This window comes from Piliocolobus tephrosceles, chromosome 14 (assembly GCF_002776525.5).
Source record: "Piliocolobus tephrosceles isolate RC106 chromosome 14, ASM277652v3, whole genome shotgun sequence".
Taxonomy (NCBI): Eukaryota; Metazoa; Chordata; class Mammalia; order Primates; family Cercopithecidae; genus Piliocolobus; species Piliocolobus tephrosceles.
Window position 1 is genome coordinate 17,855,879 of NC_045447.1, and position 24,915 is coordinate 17,880,793.

Here is a 24,915-nt window from a genome sequence, read left to right on the forward strand (position 1 = left end):
AGAAAGTGCTAAATAAATTGCAAAACCAACAATTACATTACCTTCCCCATCAGTTATTTCCAAGTAGAAAATGCTTTTTCAAAATTGTAAAATGTTATGTTAGGTCTTATTTATTAAACAAATATAAGACTTAATTGCAGATATAATTTGGCAATGGGAAAATAATTTATTATAGAACCATGTTCATTAAAAATTCCACTGAGTCTGGAACTAATCCCCAAACTGGAAAAATTAATCTAACCCTAGGAGATCAGATGTTTCAGCAGAGAATAAACTAGATCACAGAAATATATGGATATTAATTTTCAAAGGGGACCTACCTAAGAAAGTTTCTGTTAGAACATTGTTTAATATTCATGGTTCTTCTGTTAGAGGCAAAAGGGCAGAATAGCCAATCAAAATCATGTGAATAGGAATGACTGGACCTATTCCCAATGAACCAAAAGTAAAACACAGAAAAGTGTGAATGCTGCCCAATAGATTCATGTATTTGCAAAGCCTTCCATTCTCCCGTTTCTCCCTCTCACCATCACTGACTTTTAAGCGCATCAGAAATAGAATATGAGAGATGTATATGTGGGAGGGAGAGGCTACGGAATTTCATTAATGATATTCTTGGAGCAGGACAGAGAAAGGAAGTGGGCACCAGCTGACTTCGTTGAAAAACTGTATGTAGTAGATATTTGCTACATGTTGGTTGATGTTGATGATGAGAATAGTGGGGTGGAACTGGACTGCACCATTACCATTTCAGCAGAATCATTTGTTACAATCAGCTCAGAAAGGACAGGCCTAGAGTGGGTGGAGATACTGCTATCTGCTTGGCCAGAATATAATTGCCAAAATAGTAGCATCTCTTTACTCCAAGAGACAACTTGGTAAACAAGGAAATACTCTCTGCCCACAAAGGTTGGGTCCTTTTAAACATAATTATACCTGGAAACAAGTATATCATCTCCCTTGTCCTCCTCCTACATTGAAGGATACTTTATTGCTTGGATCCTGTTGATACATCCCACAACTTAGGGTTGTCAGTCTTTGTCCAATAAGCAGTGTAATATTCAGAGCCTGGAGCCTTCCTCGGTTATCAAGGCTTTCCTTAAGAATGGCTTTATGTTGGCCGAGTGCGGTGGCTCACTCCTGTAATCCCAGCACTTTGGGAGGCCGAGACGGGCGGATCACCAGGTCAGGAGATCGAGATCATCATGACTAACACGGTGAAACCCTGTCCCTGCTAAAAATACAAAAATTGGCCCGGCGTGGTGGCGGGCGCCTGTAGTCCCAGCTACAGGGGAGGCTGAGGCAGGAGAATGGCATGAACCCGGGAAGCGGAGCTTGCAGTGAGTGGAGATCGCACCACCGCACTCCAGCCTGGGCAACACAGCGAGACTCCGTCTCAAAAAAAAAAAAAAAAAAAAAAAAAAAAAGAATGCCTTTACGTCTCATGCCTGTAATCTCAGCACTTTGGGAGACTGAGACGGGTGGATCACAAGGTCAGGAGTTCAAGACCAGCCTGGCCAAGATGGTGAAACCCTGCCTCTACTAAAACTACAAAAATTAGCCAGGCGCTGTGGCAGGCACCTGTAATCCCAGCTACTCTGGAGGCTGAGGCAGGAGAATCGCTTGAACCCGGGTGGCAGAGGTTGCAGTGAGCTGAGATCGAGCCACTGCACTCTAGCCTGGGCAAAAGAGTGAGACTTCGTCTCAGAAAGAAAAAAAAAAAAAGGCTTCATGTATTATTTCTCTATCAGGGCTTTACTGTAAGATGATGTAATATCTGGCCAGGTGCGGTGGCTCATGCCTATAATCCCGGTACTGTGGGAGGCCAAGGCGGGTGAATCACTTGAGGTCAGGAGTTCGAGACCAGCCTGGCCAGCATGGTGAACCCCCATCTCTACTAAAACTACAAAAATTAGCTGGGTGTAGTGGTACACACCTGAAATTCCAGCTACTTGGGAGACTGAGGCACAAGAATCGCTCGAACGTGGGAAGCAGAGGTTGCAGTGAGATCGCACCACTGCACTCCAACCTGGGCAACAGAGCAAGCCTGTCTAAAAAAGAAAAGAAAAAGAAAAAGAAAAAAAAATAAGAAGATGTAATATCCTCATTCATTCTAATCCTACAGGAAAATGAGAGAAGTTTTCTATAAATATTGGCCCATTTCTGAGAGGTAGTGAAGTAAATTGGTTAAAAGCAGACTCTGGAACCAGATTGTCTGGGTTCGAATCACAGCTTGAGCTGCTGTGAGCTGTATGACCCTGTGTGAATCACTCATCCTCTCAGACCCCCGAATTTCCTCACTTGTAAAATAGAGATAATAATACAACTTACCTCATAGAGTTGTGAAAATTAACTGAATTCATATGTGTAAAGCACTTAAGATAGAGCCAAGCACACAGTAAGAACCAAGAAAGTGTTTTCCGTTATCCATGGAATAGCACAAAGCCATATTTACAGAAAAGAAAAAGAATTACTTAAAAGTATTTTTTTAGTTGTCTTGTTATTTGTAACTGTAATATCCTGATCAACACATTTAATCTGAAGATTCTTGAGGGATTTTTAGTGTAAGCATCTTTAGGATAAAGGCTTAAATCTTCAAGGCTTTACTGGATAAATGACTTTAGAATATTGCCCAAAATCCTTCAATTTCATAAAGCCTATGTCCTGCCTCCTTCCCCAGCTTCATCACCTACTACAGCCCCACCCTCTATAGACACAACCCAAACTGACCTCCTTTCAGATGCTTTCTCACATTGTTTCCCCATCCATATTAAGGCCTGTGTAACATGCCGTTGCCTCTGCATGGTACATTCTTGCCCCTCCTTTGCCTTGTTAACTCCTCCTTTACCCTCACATATCATCATAGACCCTTCTAAAGGCAGCTTCCCCTGATTTCTCTGACCTCTTCAAATCTCCCTCTTCTACATGCTCATAAGGCCGAGCAAGTATCCTTTGTGGCACTTACCCTAGAATTTTACATATAATTGTGTTTGCCTCTTTCCTCCACTCCATTAAAAGATGTCCATGTCTGATTTGTTTCACTTTTGTATCTCAGTACCTAGCACAATGACTGGCGCATTAGAAGGCATTCAAGCCCGGGCATGGTGGCTCACGCCTGTAATCCCAGCAGTTTGGGAGGCTGAGGCAGGTGGATCACGAAGTCAGGAGATCGAGACCATCCTGGCTAACACGGTGAAACCCCATCTCTATTAAAAATACCAAATATTAGCCGGACGGGCACCTGATTTTCCAGCTACTCAGGAGGCTGAAGCAGGAGAATGGTGTGAACCCAGGAGGCGGAGTTTGCAGTGAACCGAGATTGCACCACTGCACTCCAGCCTGGGCGACAGAGTGAGACTCCCTCTCACAAAAAAAAAGAAAGGCATCCAAACTTTTTAAAAAATTAATAAACCTTATCTTTTATTTTTATTTTTATATATTTATTTATTTAGTCAGTGTCTTGCTCTGTCACCCATGCTGGAGGGCAGTGGTGCAATCTTATCTCATTGCAATCTCCACCTTCCGGGTTCAAGCAATTCTCCAGCCTCAGCAAACCAAGTAACTGGGTTTACAGGCGCTTGCCACCACGCCTGGCTAATTTTGTATATTTAGTAGAGCTGGAGTTTCACCATGTTGGCCAGGCTGGTCTTGAACTCCTGGTCTCAAGTGATCCACTCACCTCGGCCTCCCAAAGTGCTGGGATTCCAGGCGTGAGTCACTGCACCCGGCCAATAAGCCACATCTTTTATAAAAAAAATTGTATAGCTCTTACCTCCAATGTATCATCACTGTGAAGACAAGATTAATTTTCTGATCTAAACACAAACTGGGTTAAAAACTAGCCAAATAGTAGTAACAGAAATAGTAATAAAATAATAAACATTTATTGATTACTTAGTATGTGTCAGGCTATGCAAAAGCTTTGCATTATTTAATTCTCACAAGGACACTATGAACACACACTAATATTCCTGTTTTACAAGTGAGATAACTAAGGTTTAGAGGGATTAAGTATCCCGCTCAGGGTCATACTAGAAAGTGGCAGAGGCAGGAGTGAGACCAAAGTTTTTAATTCTGGGGCCTCTGCTCTTAACTTTTGTGACTTTCTGACTTGGGCAGCTTCCCAGTGATACTTAGGCCTAGACTGGGTGTGTCCAAAAAGCAGGAGATAGGATTTGTGGTGGGAGACAGGTGTGAGGGGAAGGAGAGAGCAGAGAGGTGGGGCATTTACTGAGCACATTGTTTTTATCTTGTGAACTTAATAAAACCAGTGTTAATGTGGTTTATCATACAGAGCTTTGCATAATACTGATCTTTTAAAAGATACTGGGTTTATGGTGCCAGTTCCATTTTGTAGGTAAAGTTTGACCACGAAATGATTTGAGCATCAGCAACACCCTAGAGAAATTACAGTATGTCTTTGGAAGGAATTATATCACTATGTCTCAAACAGCTGTGAGTTAAAAGTGAAACAGATGCTTTTGTTTAAAAAGTAGGGATCTATTAACTGACAGAAAGAAATGGAAGAAAAGTAACAGTTATTGAGCCCCTGCCATTGCTCTTTTAACAATGAGAGAACAAGTGTAGGATCTGGCTCAATAAATACAACAAAACCGTACAATCCAAAGCTGCCTTTTGCAATAAGAGCTAATTGGAAGCCTTGTTGGTTTTCATAAGTGGAAGAGTGTATGTCTGAATCAAGTTCCCAATTTTCCATTAAGATCTTCAACTCTATTATGAGACAATATGTTACGCTGCCCTATAACCATATGATGGATGTCACTATTTTGCTACTACGAAATTCTTGATAAATAATGGCCTAATTACAGATGTAATTAATTTCATACTGTGGATGTGTTCTCAAAACATTGTAGGTAAATGTATTTTAAGAAAGTGAACTGTACTTTAAATCCACTAAGAGAAATAGTTCTTTAAAGGAATTCCAGAGGATTCTCTTAAATAAAAGAATCTTTAGTAATGTATATGTCTGCAAACTAATTTTTCTTTTTTTCACTAATTTTTCTTTTTTTCAAGTATGGACTTTTGTGTATTGAGTTTTTTAAAGTAAGATTCTTCTCTTTTAAGGATGGTTGTTTTAAAAAATCAAAATATCCTTCTGTTTAGCAGAGTTTTTGATGATATCAATTATTCTTACAGTAAAGGTTAGAGTTTATTCGTTGAATGATGACTTGAAGCCAGCCAAAAGAGAAACTGTCTTAACTTTCATAGTAAGTATTTTATTTACTTAAATAATACTTTAATTCATTTTTTCAGTACAAGAATCTCATTTCATAACCCTGTCCTCACACTACACTAAATCATTCAGTGTTCCATAAATGGTTATTGAACATCTGCAATGAGATCTATACCTCTAATACACATATGTGAAAGGCTCATACAAATTAAATTTCAACAACTTGAAGGATTTTGAGCTAAACCATTTAAGTACAATCTTGCTGTTTTCTTTTTTAAAGAACACCCACTGGCCAGGCATGGTGGCTCACGCCTGTAATCCCAACACTTTGGGAGGCCAAGACGGGCAGATCACAAGGTCAGGAGACCGAGACTAACCTGGCCAACATAGTGAAACCTCGTCTCTACTAAAATACAAAAAATTAGCTGAGTTCGGTGGTGTGCGCCTGTAGTCCCAGCTACTCAGGAGGCTGAGGCGGGGGAATTGCTTGAACCCAGGAGGCAGAGCTTGAACCCAGGAGGCTGAGATTGTGCCACTGCACTCCAGGCTGGTGACAGTGTGAAACTCCGTCTCAAAAAACAAAAAACAAAAAAAAAACCATAAAACCACCCACCAATCACTAAGAATTGACTGAATACCCATTTAACTATAAGATATACATAATGGATATATCTATTATGTATTTATTATGTGCAAAAGAATTATATTTAAAGATACTTACTCTTAAGGAACTTAGAGTTTAATAACTAATATACTAACACAAAAAAATCTTGCTAGACCATGAGTTAAAGATTGGCAGTAATTCACCATTTATCAGACATGACATATGTAACAGACACTGTGCATTGAACTGCCACGATCTCATCTAATTTATGTCACATACCTCAAACACTTTTGTGAGGAAATAAAATAGTACAACTAGTTATAACTGCTCAGTTATAACTGAGGTATACTACTAATGGTCCTTCAATATAGGCTGCAGCACTTTTCTGCTACTCAAAAAAAAAAAAAAAACTTATCAGAATGCAGGTGCAAAAGAGCAGATACTGGAGAACAAAACCTTACTAAAATATAAACCAAATAAATTATACAGTAGGACAAATACCATGAGCTCAGAGGGAAGACCAATGAGAGGTGAGAGTGGGGGTGATACACCATCCTTCTCTGGAACGGAATAGATAAAGGGAATCCTGAGTTGGGTGTTAATGAAAGGAATTGACATAAATTATTTTAAAATAGTGAAGACCATTCGTGTAAGAAACAGTGTGAGTTAAGCTATGGGGGCAAGAAGAAATTTAAAAAATGAAGCTAGCAAATAAACTGATTGACTGATAGAATGTCTGAAAGTGAACTAAGGAGAGCAACGTCAACTCAAATGCCCTTTTTCTATCAGGGAATGCTAGGGGTGTGGATGTATGCTTTTTATCCAACATCTTCATAGTTGAACTTAAGTGATGCAGAATCATGACATAACCTGCAGAAAAATGAATGTTAGTCATCCCTTGTGAGAGCTGCCCCAGGAAGAAAAGATTGAGGAATCTGATCCCAGAGCCTTAAGGAAGTAGTATAGAGGAAGTATCCTGAAAATAGTACCCAAGAAAGATGGTCTTAGAATTGTGCACAATGGATAGTGTGATGAAGAAGAGTCATAAAAATACTCAGCTACAAGTATAATTCTTGTTCAAAATAGGCTTCTGTAAGTTTCACAATTAATTAAGAAATAAAACCTCTAAAATCCAACTGTGAATTTCAGTCATGGTAAATGGTGCTAAGATTTTTTGCTTTGGGTTTTGTTTTCGTTTTTGTTTTTGTTTTTGTTTTTGTTTTGTTTTGTTTGGACAGGGTCTTGCCCTGTCACCAAGGCTGGAGTGCAGTGGTATGATCATTGCTCACTGTAGCCTCAAACTCCTGGGCTCAAGCCATCCTCCCACCTCAGCTTCCTGAGTAGCTAGGACTACAGGCACCCATCACCACACCCTGCTAACTCTTTAAACGTTTTTTTGTAGGCTGGTCACAGTGACTCATGCCTGTAATCCCAGCACTTTGGGAGGCTAAACTGGGGGGATTGCTTGAGCTCAGGAGATCGAGACCACCCTGGGCAACATAGAGAGACCTCATCTCTACTAAAAATTAAAAGAAAAAAAAAAAAAAAACAGCTGGGCATGGTGGCGTGTGCCTGTGGTCCCAGCTACTTGGGAAGCTGAGGTGGGAGGATTGCTTGAGCCTGTGAATTCAAAGCTACAGTGAGCTATGATCACACCACTGCACTCCAGCATGGACAACAGAGCAAGATCCTTGTCTCAAAAGTTTGTTGTACAGATAGAGGTCTCACTTATGTTGCCTGCTATGTTTATGTGTTGAGTTAAGGCTGAATTGGACCCCCATGTGTAGTCCAAAGAAAGTCAAAACCTCATTTCAATTATTTGCTAACCTGAACACAAAATGAAGCTTATGGGGAAGCTTTGTGAGAACTATCAAGTTTGTTTAACCATTTGAGAGTTTTACGAAGCTGAAAAATGCCCATACTATACATTTATAAAACATCTAACTAAAAAATATAGTTTATAGAATATTTGCTTTTGAAAGCTTCAAATGAACATATATAAAAATTAGATTCTGGTATTTAAAAAGCCTGCCAAATTCACATTTAGTTTATCAAAAACATCAGTGTTTGTTTGTCTATTGCTGTTTTTACGTGTTGTTACACTTCGTCTTTTAGATGTAAGACAGAGAGTTGAATCTCTTCAAGATAATGTGGAGAGATGGGGAAGGTTGGAAAAAGAAGGGAAGTGGCTGAAATGAACCATATTTCCCTTCTATAACATTTAATTGATCTTCATCCTTCATATTTAATTTGAAGACTTGGGTATTTGTCTTCAAATATTTGATCTACAAATATTTTTGTACATCAAAGATCGTATAATCAGCTGAATTTTTTTAAATGTAGTTTCTGTCCTTTGAGGGTGTTTGTTTTTATTCACAGGATCCTGAAGGATCAGAAGTTGACATGGTAGAAGAAATTGATCACATTGGAATTATCTCTTTTCCTGACTTCAAGATTCCGTCTAATCCTAGGTATGTTAAAATAACTTGTTAGTAACATTTTCTCTAAAACCACTTACGGAACGTTTGGTGAAGCAGCAGCTAACCAGTTAAAGGGGGCCACCTAGTGTTAGTGAACAAAAGGTGTCACATAGGTGGACATGCAAAATCTTTTGAAGTCTAGCGAGAATTTAAGCTCTGTTTCTGGCAAAAAAAATTTCCAGTACTTCTCACCCATTCTTTTTACATATAGAAATAAAAATTGGGAAGAGGAAAAAATAGTACCCAGGTTTTTTTTCTCATAAAAACCATCAACTCCTGCCGGTCAAAGTACCTAATAGATTGTCAGTTTAAAAGGCTGGCGTGGTCTTGTTCCTTGCTCTGGTTGCTATAAAATATGGTGGTCTGTAGTTTTTGCCTGGATAAACTACCAGGAGGCAAAGTCCAAGAGGGAAGGAATTCTCAGAGCTATATCTATTATTTGCCCTCACATGAAAGGATTTAAGAAAAAGTTTAAACAGGATTCAATGTAATACACATTCGATGAATACATTCTTGGTATGGGCAAATCACAACAGGGGGGAGAGATACAAAATAAAGAATCCACAGTCCCCGCTTTCAAGAAACTTATAATAGGCCAGGTGCGGTGGCTCAAACCTGTAATCCCAGCACTTTGGGAGGCCTGAGGTCAGGAGTTTGAGACCAGCCTGGCCAACATGGTGAAACTCTGTCTCTACCAAAAATACAAAAAATTAGCCGGGCATGGTGGCAGGCGCCTGTAATCCCAGCTACTTGGGAGGCTGAGGCAGGAGAATTGCTTGAACCCCAGAGGTGGAGGTTGCAGTGAGCCGAGATCATACCACTGCACTCCATCTTGGGCAACAAGAGCAAAACTCCATCTAAGAAAGAAAAAAAGAAAAGAAAAAAGAAAAGAAAAGAAGGGAAAGGAAGAAACTTATAATAGAGCAGAATGAATAAGACAAGCGCACCTATACATGGCTGCACTATAATTTTAGAGCAAAATCTTTTTATGGTCATTTTCCCTCTGCCCTCTAGAGAGGAGTTCACAGTTAATTCACTGTACTGAAATTTTTCTAAAAAAATTAAATTGAATTTGAGGGGTTTAAATAACTTGGATAATTTAAAAATTGTGTACCTTCTTGATAATACTACATGTTCTGTAGTGCAGAATTAAACCTATTATTATTACTGCTATCATTTCTCCAACTTCATCTTGTACCACTTGACCCATGGAAAATTATGTGCCAGCCAAGAAGGTCTGGTATGTCCAGTGCTTTCCTACCTCCGTGCCTTTGCACATGTCATCCCCTCTACTTGCAATGGGCTTCACCTGGCTTTTCATAAGCCTGGCTTCCTTTCACTGTTATGACCCAGAGTAGAAGCTGCTTTTATAAAAAGGCTATTCCTGGATGCATGATCTAATGTAATCTCTTGCTTTGTTTTGCTCCCTATCTCAGCATCTTGTTTATTTTCTTCATGACACTTATCTCAATGTCATCATCATTTCTTTACTTGCTTGCTGGCATTTTTATTCCCCACTAGCTTATAAACTCTTTAAGGCGGGCCTTGTCTGTATTGCACACCAGCAGTTCAACATAATAGGCCCTTGATAAATATTCATGAAATTGAAGATGATGATGGTAATAATCATTATTATAATACTATTAACATTTGTGGACTGCATAGCCAATTTGCAAGGTAGGCTCAATACACACACACACACACACACACACACACACACACATATATATACACACACACACTTTTTTTGAAACACAGTCTCACTCTGTCACCCAGGCTGGAGTGCAGTGGTATGATCTTGGCTCACCACAGCCTTGATCTCCCGGACTCAAGCAATTCTTCCACCTCAGCCTCCTAAGTAGCTGGGACTACAAGCACGCACCACCACACCAGACTAATTTTTGTATTTTTTTGTAGAGATGGGGTTTCATCATGTTGCCTGGGCTGGTCTTGAACTCCTGGGCTCAAGCGATCCTCCTGCCTTGGCCTCCCAAAGTGCTGGAATTACAGGCATGAGCAACTGCGCCTGGCCTCGTATATATTTTTTAATAAAGGTTATTAACTAAAGCCAGGTCATTTTCATCCTTAAAAAACCATGCTTTGTTTCCAACCATAAATTCATTTTTGTGAGGTGTAAATTTTATCATCTGTATAAGCTTGTCTTGTATTATATGTTTCTAGAGACATTATTATGGATTTTGTACTATATTTTGGATTTTAGTATTATGTTAGCATAATTAGGCTCCAAGATTAAATAAATTCTCAGAAATAATAAGCTCTTCAAATCAAAACTAATGACTGTATTAAGATAAAATACCAGGAAAAATAACACAATATATAAAAAACTAGTTACTAAACAATATCTATTATCTATTATCCTAAAAATGCTGAATTATTTATTGCTTAGAAATCAGTCACAAATAAAATATATTACTTAAGTTTTATATATCTTTGTGTATTCTTCTCTCTTTAAAACAGGAATTTATTAGATCTCCTCTGAGTGAATTAAAAACATTTGATGACATCTATAATTTTAAATATTTTGCTTCCGCAGATATGGTATGTGGACGATCCAGGCTAAATATAAAGAGGACTTTTCAACAACTGGAACTGCATTTTTTGAAGTTAAAGAATATGGTAATTTCTGACAATTAAAAGTTTTTCTTTCTTTGTTTTTTGTTTTTTGTTTTTGAGACGGAGTCTCACTCTGTCGCCCAGGCTGGAGTGCAGTGGCATGAGCTCGGCTCGCTGCAACCTCTGCCTCCTGGATTCAAGCAATTCTCTGCCTCAGCGTCCCGAATAGCTGAGGTTACAGGCACCAACCACCATATACAGCTAATTTTTGTATTTTTAGTAGAGACAGGGTTTCACCATCTTGACCAGGCTGGTCTTGAACTCCTGACCTCGTGATCCACCCACCTTGGCCTCTCAAAGTGCTGGGATTACAGGCATGAGCCACCGCACCCAGCTGATTAAAAGTTTTTCTATAAAAAGTTAGTGTTTTGTAATAATTCTTTTTAATAATGTAGTTAATGCAAAATTAATCCCAGGTGAAGATGAGGCAGCCTGCTGGTATGGCTAGAAGTACTGGCTAGAGGTTGGAGGGAGGAGTGGTAGTTGAATGCCTAGGTTCTAGTTCCAGCATCTCTTTAACCCTGATCAAGCAGAACCACCTCTGTGGACTTGTGTTCCCCATCAGAGAGCTGGAAGAGATCTAGTCCCCTGAAGAGCTTGACTAGTAAATATCCTTTCTAGAATTGTGATTATTATTAGGAGAAACTTAAATAGTCATAGATGAGGTGACTGGAACCCAGTAAAACCAATAAATGATTTACTTGAGTCTTGAAACCAATTAGTGACAAAACAAAAACAATTAGGTTTCCTTACCCCTAGTCCAACCCTGTTTTCTGGCTCCTAAATTCCTAATATATTAATTTGAATATTTAAGGTATTCTTATTTTGAAATAAATTATATTAATAGACTAACAAGTAATGTAAATAGTTTAATCTTTCATTTCTTATAGTAGTTTACTAGCATTTCTGTGTGCTCTGCTATCAAATTTAACCTTCTTCTGCTTGAAGCCATTTTTTCTTCCCCCAAGAGATTCATAATGACATGGAGAAGAATAAATACTGACACAAATTTTAACAATTAACAAGAAAAACAGTGACAAAACAAATGCATTATGATGAAACTCAACCTTAAAGATTACAGCTCTCTGTAACATATAATCCTAACCTATCTCCCTTCTTCTAAGTGTTTTTGCTCTTTTCTCTGTATATCGAGAATCCACCCACCTCTTACTATCTGTAGCCTCTCTTATCAGTTCATCAGCACCCTCCCTCCTGGACTACAGCAAAAGCCTCCTAACTGATGTCTCTGCCTCCAACTATCTTGCTTGGTATTAGCCAAAATAATCTTGAAATGTAAATCTCATTGTGTTTTGTCACTATTGAAAAGTTTTTTTGTTTTCAAGGAACCTATACTCTAATGGAAGAAATAACCTATTGCCTATAATAAATGCTGTAATCAAAATATAGGCAAGGTACTTCTGGATTGACCTCTGATTGGTGGAGTGGGAAGGCTCTGCAGAGATTGTTGTTGATGATGATGATGACGATGATGATTATGATGATAAAGTGGATGTTGTGTTGATGTTACAGCTTGTCCAACTATACCAGAAAGTCTAGCTGTTTGCTAGGCTTTAAAGTCTGCTCTAATCAAAATGGTAATATTACCTGTTTGTTTTTATTTTCAGTCTTGCCACATTTTTCTGTCTCAATAGAACCAGAAAGTAATTTCATTGGTTATAAGAACTTTAAGAATTTTGAAATTACTATAAAAGCAAGGTAAGAACATTTGGGGTTCTTTTTTGTTTTTATTTTTATTTTTCAAATTAACTCTGGTTGATGATAGTTTCCCAAAGTGAGATCTGTGATTTATTATCAAAGTCTGCCATGATTTAGGGACTAATTGATAAAGGAGACATCATGCTGATAGTTTATTTGCTTATTCTGATTTTAGCTGATTCCGAGTTTAGCTTTGCTGGCTGTTTACCAGCAAAAACAAAGAAAATAAAAGTGCTAAAGATCTAAGCTTGGTGACTAGGGTGACTTAGGATATTGGCACTGAGATATGAAGGATTCACTTCCTGTCATTTTTAAAATGACTTAATCAGCCAGCTAATGCTGCATAACTACTTCAAAACCCAGTGCCTTAAAACTACCACCATTTATGAGTCAGCTGGGAAGTTCTGCTGATCTGGGCCAGGCTGGTGTCAGCTGGGCTTGCTCATGTACTTGCAGCCAGTTGGTAGGTCAGCTGGGGGCTGGCTGGTCTAGGAAGGTCCTGTCCATATGTCTGGCAGTTGGATGGGGCTAAAAGTGTGTGTGCCTCTCATCATCCAGCAGGCTAGCCTGTAGCAGCAGCAATGCTCAAAGAGAGAGATAAAAGTCCCCCTGAGCCTAGGCTTGGTGCTGGCACACCATCACTTCCACACATTCTGTTGTCCAAAGCAAGTTACAAGGTCAGCCCAGAGGAAATAGACTCCTCCCACAGGTTGTGGACACAAGGAACTGTGCAAAGGTTGTGGATACATGGGGAGGTAAAGAATTGGGGGTTAGTTTTGCAAGCAACCTATCACAGAAACTTAGGTCATTTTAAAATTACAATATAATGTAGTTATACCAATCTATATAACTATATGTGTGGGGTACTCTTCTAAGCACTCAGCATATATTAGCACATTTAATCTTTACAACAACTCTATGCATTGATATTGTTACTATTCCCATGTTACAAGTGAAAAAACTGAGGTACATCAATGTTCAATAATTTGCTCAAAATCACACAGCTAGTAAATTGCACAGCCTTTCTGGTTCCAGAGTCCATGCCTCAAACATTACCCTATGCTAACTCTCTTATTAGCATTTATTTGGAAAATAGAGTGTTTATTACTTGGTCTAAACCAGCATAAAAGGCTCACTTGAGAGAAAATTATAGAAACTGACCTCCTATAATGGGGAGTATTTATTCAAACCATAAATAAGGAAAGTTAGCTCTTGCTTTAGTATTATTTGCTGGGTAGAAAATTTACTTTATTCTTACTTTAATTCTAAACTAAAAAGGAAAACGTAGTTTGAATTTTTTATGAAGAATCGGTCTCATATAACAGTGAGATTGGACATATACCTTTTAAAGACATAAAATAAAATAGAGAGTAGCTGGTATCAAAATTATCAAGGAAGTAATTTGGCCTATAGGAGAGGGCCCTGATTCTAAGTCTTGTGATCTCCCCTAGATCAATTTTTTTCATCTAGCACATAATGTTATTAATGTGGCTTTATGAGAATGAAATGTAATAGTGCATGAAGACACTTTATTTATTTATTTATTATACTTTAAGTTCTAGGGTACATGTACATAATGTGCAGATTTGTTACATAGGTATACATGAGCCATGTTGGTTTGCTGCACCCATTAACTCATCATTTACATTAGGTGTTTCTCCTAATGCTATCCCTCCCCCTGCCCCCCATCCCATGACAGGCCCCAGGGTGTGATGTTCCCCACCCTGTGTCCAAGTGTTTTCATTGTTCAAGTCCCACTTGTGAGTGAGAACATGCGGTGTTTGGTTTTCTGTCCTTGTGATAGTTTGCTCAGAGTGATGGTTTCCAGCTGCACCCATGTCCCTGCAAAGGACATGAACTCATCCTTTTTTATGGCTGCATAGTATTCCACGGTGCATATGTGCCACATTTTCTTAATCCAGTCTATCATTGATGGACATTTAGGTTGGTTCCAAGTCTTTGCTATTGTGAATAGTGCTGCAGTAAACATACGTGTGCATGTGTCTTTATAGTAGCATGATTTATAGTCCTTTGGGTATATACTCAGTAATGGGATGGCTGGGTCAAATGGTATTTCTAGTTCTAGATCCTTGCGGAATTGCCACACTGTCTTCGACAATGGTTGAACTAGTTTACAGTCCCACCAACAGTGTAAAAGCGTTCTTATTTCTCCATATCCTCTCCAGCATCTGTTGTTTCCTGACTTTTTAATGATCGCTATTCTAACTGGTGTGAGATGGTATCTCATTGTGGTTTTGATTTGCATTTCTCTGATGACCAATGATGATGAGCATTTTTTCAGGTGTCTTTTGGCTGCATAAATGTCTTCTTTTGATAAGTATCTGTTCATACACTTTGCCCACTTTTTGATGGGGTTGTTTGTTTTTCTCTTGTAAATTTGTTTAAGTTCTTTGTAGGTTCTGGATATTAGCCCTTTGTCAGATGGGTAGATTGCAAAAATTTTCTCCCCTTCTGTAGGTTTTCACACCGATGGTAGTTTCTTTTACTGTGTAGAAGCCCTTTAGTTTAATTAGATCCCATTTGTCTATTTTGACTTTTGTTGCCGTTGCTTTTGGTGTTTTAGTCATGAAGTCCTTGCCCATGCCTGTGTCCTTAATGGTATTGCCTAGGTTTTCTTCTAGGGTTTTTATGGTTTTAGGTTTAACATTTAAGTCTTTAATCCATCTTGAATTAATTTTTGTATAAGATGTAAGGAAGAGATCCAGTTTCAGCTTTCTACATATGGCTAGCCAGTTTTCCCAGCACCATTTATTAAATAGGGAATCCTTTCCCCATTTCTTGTTTTTGTCAGGTTTGTCAAAGATCACATGGTTGTAGATGTGTGATGTTATTTCTGAGGCCTCTGTTCTGTTCCATTGGTCTATATTTCTGTTTTGGTACCAGTACCATGCTGTCTTGGTTACTGTAGCCTTGTAGTATAGTTTGAAGTCAGGTAGCGTGATGCCTTCAGCTTTGTTCTTTTGGTTAGGATGAAAGACACTTTAAAGTACCTCAAATGTTTTACGTAATTTCAAATTGTTACGTTTTACCTGAATCCTGTTATTGTAACCATGTTAGTAAAACAGTTTTATGCTATTGTCTGACAGATATTTTTATAATAAAGTAGTCACTGAGGCTGATGTTTATATCACATTTGGAATAAGAGAAGACTTAAAAGATGATCAAAAAGAAATGATGCAAACAGCAATGCTAAACACAATGGTAAGATGTTAAGACACAGTCACTCACACCTACTGATGCATCCAGAGGTGAGAGATGGAAAGTTACTTCAAAACCATCTAGTCCAGTCCCCCATTTTAGATAGGTTGAAACTTAAAATCCTCCATTGGCTTCCCTTTGCCTTTAGGGTAAAGTTCATTTTTCTTGGCATCAGCCTCCCTTGCCAGCTGATCTCATGCCCTTTCCTCTCTTCCTCCCCTTTGTATTAATCACTCCAATTTCTCTAACTGACCAAAGTCTCTCTTGCCTCCAGGTCTTTACAATGTCATTTATTCTGCTTGAAAATGCTCTTTCCCATTGTCCCCTCCTGCCCCTTCTTTTCCTGGCTAATTCCTTCTCATTCTTTAAATTTCAACATTGACAGCCTTTCCCTGGGAAGCCTCCCCTGACTCTTCTACACTAGATTAGCTGCCCCTGTTGTATAGCCTCTTTTCTTAACGCATTCTTCACATTTCATTGCAGTGGTTCTCAACCAGGGATGATTTTTTATCCCCAAGGGGGCATTTGGCAATGTCCAGAGACATTTGTGGTTGCTACTGGTATTTACTAGGGAGAGGCCAGGGATGCTGCTAAATTCCTACCATGCACAGAGTAGGCCCCTACAACAAAGAATTATCCTGTTCAAAATGTCAATAATGCTGAGGGGTTGAGAAACCCTTCTTTATTGGAATGACTTGTTTACTTATCTATCATTTTCAATATTAAACTATTTGTGAGTCTGAATCATTTCCCTTATATGCCCAGAGACAGCATAGTATCTTGCAAGGAAATATTCATGAAGTTATTTGTCCAAAGCTTAGGGCTAGTGATTGCTGGAACTGAGATTAGGGCGCAGGTTCCCTTTCCTTTATTCAGCGTTCTTTACGTTATACCACAGATGATATGAGTTCATGTCATTTTTGCATATTCATATGGTTTGCATCATCAATCATTTATCCTCTACAATCTTATTAATTTAAGATGTAAATTAAATGCATTTTTAAAATGCAAAATTTCTATGCTAGACGTTGGGATTTAAAGCTAAATAAGACAAAAATGTCTGCCCTCAAGTCACTCAATTTTATAAGAAAAAATAAGGCAAACTTTATTTTACTGTTGTGTTAATAATTAAATAATATAATATGACTTAACCCCACATCCCCTTACTCGTTGTGTTTTAAAATTAGTATTTAAATTTGTAAGCAGTGAAGTACAAATTAAATATTATAAAAACCAACAAACTCTTAGTTAAGGGCAGAAGTACACTGAGAGGCCTAGAAAGATGAATGATGATGCCGGAACTGGAAGAAGGCGTGTTTGTCAGCTATTACTAAAAAGACCTGTTGGACCATGTGATGTTCAAGACTCTTCTACTTCTATAATTCTATACAAATAATTAGAAAATAACATCCTGGGCTTAATTGTGAACTCGGTTATCTACTTTACTATTGGCGCTAAACCATTCTTCTGACATCTGCCTTCAATTTAGAGGCTAGTAAAAGCAGATTTTATTAATTTTTCCTTATAAGTTCTTCTCCAAAATAACTCCTCCATTTTCTCCTTTTAAAAAGTTGATAAATGGAATTGCTCAAGTCACATTTGATTCTGAAACAGCAGTCAAAGAACTGTCATACTACAGTTTAGAAGATTTAAACAACAAGTACCTTTATATTGCTGTAACAGTCATAGAGTCTACAGGTAAGTGTGTGTGTGTGTGTGTGTGTGTGTGTGTGTGTGTGTGTGTACTTTCTTTTGAAAAATATTTAGACAATATTAAAGGTATAAATAATTTCTATTTTCTATTATTATTTCACATTGTATTTTCTTTCATAGTTAAATATAGTTATAAGAAGTACTTTATATAGTTATAAAAAGGCAGTAGAGCTCTGCTTCTTTGTAGTCATTCGGCAAGCCTTTGGGTCCCTATTACCTCCACTTTTACTGCAAAAATGGGAAAACATTACCCAATTCATATCCATAGTAGTTCTGCAGGTTCTCTGCCTTGACCATTTGGCACCCCAGTGTTCTCACCTGGTGAAAATCAAAACCAAAATAAGATTATGTATGTAAAACTGTTTGATAAAGTACTATACAAATGAAGGTATTACTATTATCATTATTATAGTCTACACAATGATGGAGTCAAACTGAATGTTTCCTAAAGCCTAAAGTTTTCAACATTATTTTTATGTTTCTTCTTTTTTTTCCTCAATTTATTTTAAATAAGTTCTGTTTAAACAGTATCTACAAGATATTTAAAGTATTGCCAAACACACAGGCTTGCAAATATTAATGATGTATGATGCCAGCACTAAAGTGGCTTACAAATTAGCCTCAGGTATAAGACAGGTGAAGAAAGAACTGTTGCAAGGAAGAATTCCATATGAGCTCTAAGCAAAATATTAATGCAATAGGATTCAGAGGAAGGCATGCTTCTAGATGATTGTTGCGCAACCAAGAACAGTGTTGTGAAGATGATGAGCCTTGAAAAATAATTAGGGTTTTGAGGCAGAGTTGGTAGACAGGGTGAAACAGAAACCCTCCAGAGAGAGGGCAAATGAAGAAGGGTAGATGGTGAAGCTTAATCTTTGAGGACGACAGATCATCCAGTTTGACTAAAATATAGAATATGTATAGAGAGTATTAGAGATGTAATATTGGAAAGGAGTTTGGGAATATTAAAGCTTCAAATGTTATTCTTAATAGTTTAACTTAATCTTTACCTGGAGGGTAACATTATTGGGTTCTTGCCAGTAGAACTTTAAGTGTTCTTTTCTTTTCTTTTCTTTTCTTTCCTTTCCTTTCCTTTTCTTTTCTTTTATGTTTCCTTTTCTTTTCTTTTCTTTGAGATGGAGTCTTGCTCTGTCGCCCAGGCTGGAGTGCAGTGGTGCGATCTTGGCTCAATGCAACCTCCACCTCTTGGGTTCAAGCGATTCTCCTGCCTCAGCCTCCCGAGTAACTGAGATTACAGGCAACGCCACCATGCCTAGCTTTTTTTTTCCCCCATAGTTTTAGTAGGGATGGGGTTTCACCATGTTGGCCCGGCTGATCTTGAACTCTCCTTCAGGTTTCTTTCTACACCAAGCTCCCTTTTTCTGATTTTTCTCTATGTATCTATGCTCTGTGAACACCACCCTTCTACCCCCCACACCCACCTCTGTAAGGCTCAGTCTCTGGCCTGACCCTTCTCTCTCTCCTCAATCCCTTGAATACAGTCAACTGAAACTCAGGCCACTGATGAAAAGTGGTGTCCCTTCCTAGCATCCTTCCTCAGTCCAATCCTATATATAGCTCTACTTCTCCAAGAGCTTCTCTATATATGAGCTTGTGCATAAGGCCCTGGAAACTCCTGAGATCTAAACTCTTCTCTGCAGTGCCCTTCTGAAACAAGACCTATATCCTACTTACTACTGGTAAATGAATGAATGCAAGAACGGAGTGAGTGAATGAATACGTCTGTGGAAAAATATAGAGACAAAATGGATATCCATACAGATCCTAATACTCCTAAAAACTGTCAACATGATGCTTGCCATTTCCTTAGGTGGATTTTCTGAAGAGGCAGAAATACCTGGCATCAAATATGTCCTCTCTCCCTACAAACTGAATTTGGTTGCTACTCCTCTTTTCCTGAAGCCTGGGATTCCATATTCCATCAAGGTAGATGGGGTGAGGGGATAGACCTTGCTACATATGATCATCTTATTCCGTTAATGGAAAACATGTGGGTGGCAAACAGGGTAAGAATGTTGCCGCGGTAAGTCACAGAGGGAGCTTATTCTGTGAAACCTGCCCCTCCTGGTGGACACAGACAGGGATGGGAAATTGCAGGTCAACTGCAGCCTTGGTAGTGACTTCAAAAGTTCGGGCAAGATAACCTTGTGTTAGGCATCCCTAAATAAGCATTGCATTAAATTATATGTACATGAAATCCCGTAAGACTCTCGTTCAAAAAATACAAACATTTAAAAATATTTGGTGGCAAATTCTTAAAAAGCCTTAAGATGGAGATATCATTCCTTGAAAATAGAGTCCTTTCTCTATGTTTTTGCCTCCAGTGTGTCTCATTTGTTTCCCTCTGTCTCTGTGTTGTCTTTGTGCAGAACTCTGTTCAATCTCTTGTCTCTGTATTGGTCTCTGTTCTTTTCATTTTTGCTTCTTTCTGCCCCTGAATCTCTTTTTTTCTGTCTTTTTTGCTTATTCCTCTGCTTTCATTTTTTTCTCCACCTTCTTTTCCTCTTCTAAATGCTGACAGTATAGAATTGAAACATTCATGTGGTTTTTATATTTTTATCTCTTATTATGTTTAATTATAAATATATTTTGTTTATTAAATGGAAATGTTTATTCCCTGCCCCTAATTTAGAAAGCTAGAGCAAAAAATTTTTTTGTTCTTTGAAAAATGTGTGATTTTTAAAGATCAACTAAAGTACAATCAAAATGTGTTATTTATTATTTACTGTGGGACATGGGTAAAAGCCAGTGTCCCACAGTAAAAGCCCAACAGTAAAAGCCCACATTTACTATGGGACATGGGTAAAAGCCAATAATAAATAAGAGTGAATATTTTTTACCATGTCCCACAGTAAATAATAAAAAAAGGATTTACAAAGTCCAAAGCAAGGTTTGGACATGCTTGTAGGTTCTCACATATATATACTATATATAAAAAAAATATATAACAAAGTATCATATAATGCATATACATTAATATATAATATATAATAAAATATATAAATATAACATTATATAGAACATTAGCTTAAAATATATTTTATATAAAAATAAAATAACAAACTGTATCTGTGTGTGTACATATATGTGTATATATATGTATATATATGGCAGTAAGAGGTAAATGTTAAAGGAAAAACGGTGTATCTATTTTTGTTTCTCATGTCAAGAGACTTATTCCCAGAAACAATTGCCTCATTTTCTCCTTTATCCAGTCCTAAACCAATCAAAGAAATACAGAAGTTAGACAGCAGAATACCTTATCACATCTACTCTTTGACTGACTTAATAGAATGATATTTATGTTTTGAGTCTGCTTGATTTATGGGAGAATCCATTCAAGAATGATTTAACTAAATAGAATTAAATCTTTCTATAAGCTGAGACTACACTTCTCTTTACTAAATTAAACATAAGTAAACCAGGTGTGGTGTTGCATGCCTATATAGTTCCAGCTACTTGTGAGGCTGAGGTGGGAGGATGGCTTAAGGCCAATAGTTCAAGGTTGCAGTGCGCTATGATTGTGCCTGTGAATAGCCACTGCACTCCAACCTGGGCAACATAGTAAGTCTCTGTCTCAGAAAAAAAAACATTTTAAGAAAAAAATAGCCAGGCGCAGTGGCTCAAGCCTGTAATCCCAGCATTTGGGAGGCTGAGACGGGCGGATCACGAGGTCAGGAGATCGAGACCATCCTGGCTAACACGGTGAAACCCCGTCTCTACTAAAAAATACAAAAAACTAGCTGGGTGCGGTGGCGGGCGCCTGTGGTCCCAGCTACTCGGGAGGCTGAGGCAGGAGAATGGCGTGAACCCGGGAGGCGGAGCTTGCAGTGAGCTGAGATCCGGCCACTGCACTCCAGCCTGGGCAACAGAGCGAGACTCTGTCTCAAAAAAAAAGAAAAAAGAAAAAAATACATAAGTAATTTATACTTTGATGGAGAGGAAGGAAATTTATTGCAGAATTGTTGTGCTTTAAAAGAAGTGATAAGCTGTTGAAACAGATTTGGATTGTTTTGACAAACAGGTGCAGGTTAAAGACCCGCTTGACCAGTTGGTAGGAGGGGTCCCAGTAACACTGAATGCACAAACAATTGATGTCAACCAAGAGACATCTGACTTGGAGCCAAGGAAAAGTGTAACACGTGTTGATGATGGAGTAGCTTCGTTTGTGGTTAATCTCCCATCTGGAGTGACGGTGCTGGAGTTTAATGTGAGCTGAATTCTCCTGTTGTGTTTTCTAGGACAATGTGTACTCTTGACCGTATGTTTTGGCTGGTGTGCAGAACAGATGTGGCAGATTTTACCTTTGAGTCCAGTGAACAGTTCCATAATTTTGCATCCAAGAAAAATGAGTCCCAGAGACAATCTGCTAATCCATTGAATGGTCCTTGAGGAAGATAAATGTATCAATTTTTTAATTTGGGTGTTAATTATTTTAGCTTACACCAATAAGACCATATCAGACTCTAGAAGCTTCAGAATAGGTATAGCAGTGCACATGAGTGTTAGGAATATCCTCCTTCCCCCCTCACCTTTAATCCCCTGAAGGGCCACAAAAGGGTCAAAAATATGGAAGCCTCCCTTTTTTCTAACTGCAGGAACCATTCTACTTTAGAGCTCACTTAATAGTCTTCTCTTCCAGCAAATATTATTTAAGTTCCCAATCGCAAATAAAATATGAGCAAGTTGGCCGGGCGCGGTGGCTCACACCTGTAATCCCAGCATTTTGGGAGGCCAAGGCAGGTGGATCATAAGGTCAGGAGATTGAGACCATCCTGGCTATCATGGTGAAACCCATCTGTACTAAAAATACTAAAAATTAGCCAGGTGTGGTGGTGGGCGCCTGTAGTTCCAGCTACTTGGGAGGCTGAGGCAGGAGAATGCCGTGAACCCGGGAGGTGGAGCTTGCAACGAGCCAAGATTGCGCCACTGCACTCCAGCCTGGGTGACAGAGCAAGACTCCATCTCAAAAAAAAAAAATTGAGCAAGTTAATAACATAGGCCAATGACTGCAGCATGTATATACTCACTGTCATCTACTGAGCACTTACTAAGTGCTAGGCATCATGCTAACAGCTTTATGAAGAATACATGAAACACCATTTAATTAACAAGATGAATTAGAATATTATCTTTGCCATTGTGTGACTCAGGAAATGGAGACTTCTAACCTCTCTTTTGATTAAATAATTTTATCCAGTTAATAAGTGGTGATACTGGTAGGCAAACCAGTGTGTACCTGACTCCAGAGCATGAGCTAATAACACTTCTGCCGTCTGAGGGTAGATCTCGCTGCCATGATATCATTTCTTCTCCACCTCATTTTTATAAGCACCCATCTATGCCTCTACTTCACGATGAAACTGGGCCAGATAGTCTCTGAGATGTTCATTCATAGCTCCTATCCCCAGGTCCTCAAGAGTTAGTGCTACCTCCCCACTACTTCCCTTCTCTTACCCCCATTTCCTAAATGCTTAGGCATCTCTCTGTAATCATCTCATGGGACGAGAAGTCCCCAACTTACCATGACATTTCAGGAAGACCACCAATATTTATTCCTGGAGCATCTTTCTCTCTTCATTTCAGACTTTTCCACCATAGTCCATAATCCCCTCATTCTCGTCTGTAGTCTTTGTAAAGTTGCTTGATACCACAGCTGTATAAACACTGGAGTAATGGAGCGTTTTTTTTCCCCTTTAGCATTTGGTATTGTGAAATTTAGAAATTTAAAAAGCAAAGAAAATAATTTGAAAGGTATGTTTTACAGAAAGCATTACATCACAGTATACATGTTTTTTTGAAATTTCCCTTTTCAGGTCAAAACTGATGCTCCAGATCTTCCAGACGAAAATCAGGCCAGGGAAGGTTACCGAGCAATAGCATACTCATCTCTCAGCCAAAGTTACCTTTATATCGATTGGACTGATAACCATAAGGCTTTGCTAGTGGGAGAATATTTGAATATTATTGTTACCCCCAAAAGCCCATATATTGACAAAATAACTCACTATAATTACTTGGTAAGTACATAATGATGGATTTACATCTTATTCCCCCACCTGGAACATTTTCCTTTGCCTCTAGAGAAGCATTAGAATTATCCTTTATACTTGTATTCACAAAGCACTTTCAAGAACATCATCTAACTTGAGTATATTCGTTTCTCAAAAAACCTTTGAAATAGGGCATGATTTTCTGACCATTTCACAGATGAGGAAACTGAGGGACAGAGAAGTTAAAAGACTTATGATGGTCACTCAGCTGGGAAGAGGAAGATTTTGATTTGAGCTGAGGACTCTGACTCCTGTTCTAATAACTCTTTTTACCAAAGAGAGCCTAGTTATTCCAAAGCGAGAACCTGATTAAATCATGCTGCCTCTGCTCTCTTTCATGGCCAAAGATTACATGCCTAGACCCAGTTCGGATTAGTGCATTTTACTGTCAAAAAACGGGGAAGCGAAATCCTCTCCTGAGAGTTTAATCCTATCTTGCCTGTTCCAATTCTATAGTTCAGCAACATCCCTATTGCATCATTTATATGAAACAGAGGTGGATCAATGAAGCCTGTTGGTGAAACCGAGAAAAAAGCTTACAAAAAATATTAAGAGCTTCCTGACAATCACCAAAGAAATGGAATGAATTATTTCGATGGCCAGGCCAAATGCATGCTTTTGGCTTTTCAATATTTTTGAGGAAGAAATTGAAAAAAGAGTAATGAGGACCATAGAAAAATATTGACTGATGAAGGGAAACTGTTTATGGACTACATACCAAACCCATGTGTGCAGTCCTGGTCTCTAAGGACAATTTAAGGAATCTCTGAGGGCATTTTGGCTTCACGTGACTTTTGTTTTTTTTTTTTTTTTAATCTTAAACCTTCAATTTAGAATCTAAACCCTGGCTTTAAAACTTAATACCCAAATAAAATGCACTCCACTTATTCATCTATTTTTTTAATCAGTGAAACAAAAGGGGTTTTAGTGACAGTGTGATGACTTTAAACAGTTTTTGGGTTCAAATTTTAGCTCTCTAATTTGCTAGTTGTGTGATTTTGAACTAAAATCAGTAAGACTTTTAGTTAGTTTCTGAGTCTCAGTTTCTTCAATCAGAATAATATTACTATCTTATTGGTATATTGTGAGAATGAAAGGAGTTAAATAAATGTTAAAGTTCCTGGCACATAGTAGGCCCATACATGTTAACTCTTCCCTTCCTTCCCTCCTTCCTTCCTTCCTTCCTTCCTTCCTTCCTTCCTTTCCTTTCTTCTTTCTTTCTTTTCCTTCCTTCTCTTTCTTTCTTTCTTTCTTTCTTTCTTTCTTTCTTTCTTTCTTTCT

At 38.3% G+C, this 24,915-nt stretch overlaps 1 protein-coding gene across 1 annotated transcript in view; it reads left to right on the forward strand.

Moving 5' to 3' along the window:
* C5 (complement C5) overlaps window positions 1–24,915 on the forward strand; it is a 117,125-nt gene that overhangs the window by 24,193 nt on the left and 68,017 nt on the right. The window contains exons 4-12 of the mRNA XM_023223694.2: window positions 5,158–5,228; window positions 8,178–8,269; window positions 10,833–10,915; window positions 12,538–12,628; window positions 15,736–15,850; window positions 17,419–17,545; window positions 19,392–19,507; window positions 21,606–21,791; window positions 23,398–23,601. Of these exons, the coding sequence (XP_023079462.2) occupies window positions 8,202–8,269; window positions 10,833–10,915; window positions 12,538–12,628; window positions 15,736–15,850; window positions 17,419–17,545; window positions 19,392–19,507; window positions 21,606–21,791; window positions 23,398–23,601 (990 nt within the window). The 5' untranslated portion in view covers window positions 5,158–5,228; window positions 8,178–8,201. The remainder of the gene's footprint in view (window positions 1–5,157; window positions 5,229–8,177; window positions 8,270–10,832; window positions 10,916–12,537; window positions 12,629–15,735; window positions 15,851–17,418; window positions 17,546–19,391; window positions 19,508–21,605; window positions 21,792–23,397; window positions 23,602–24,915) is intronic.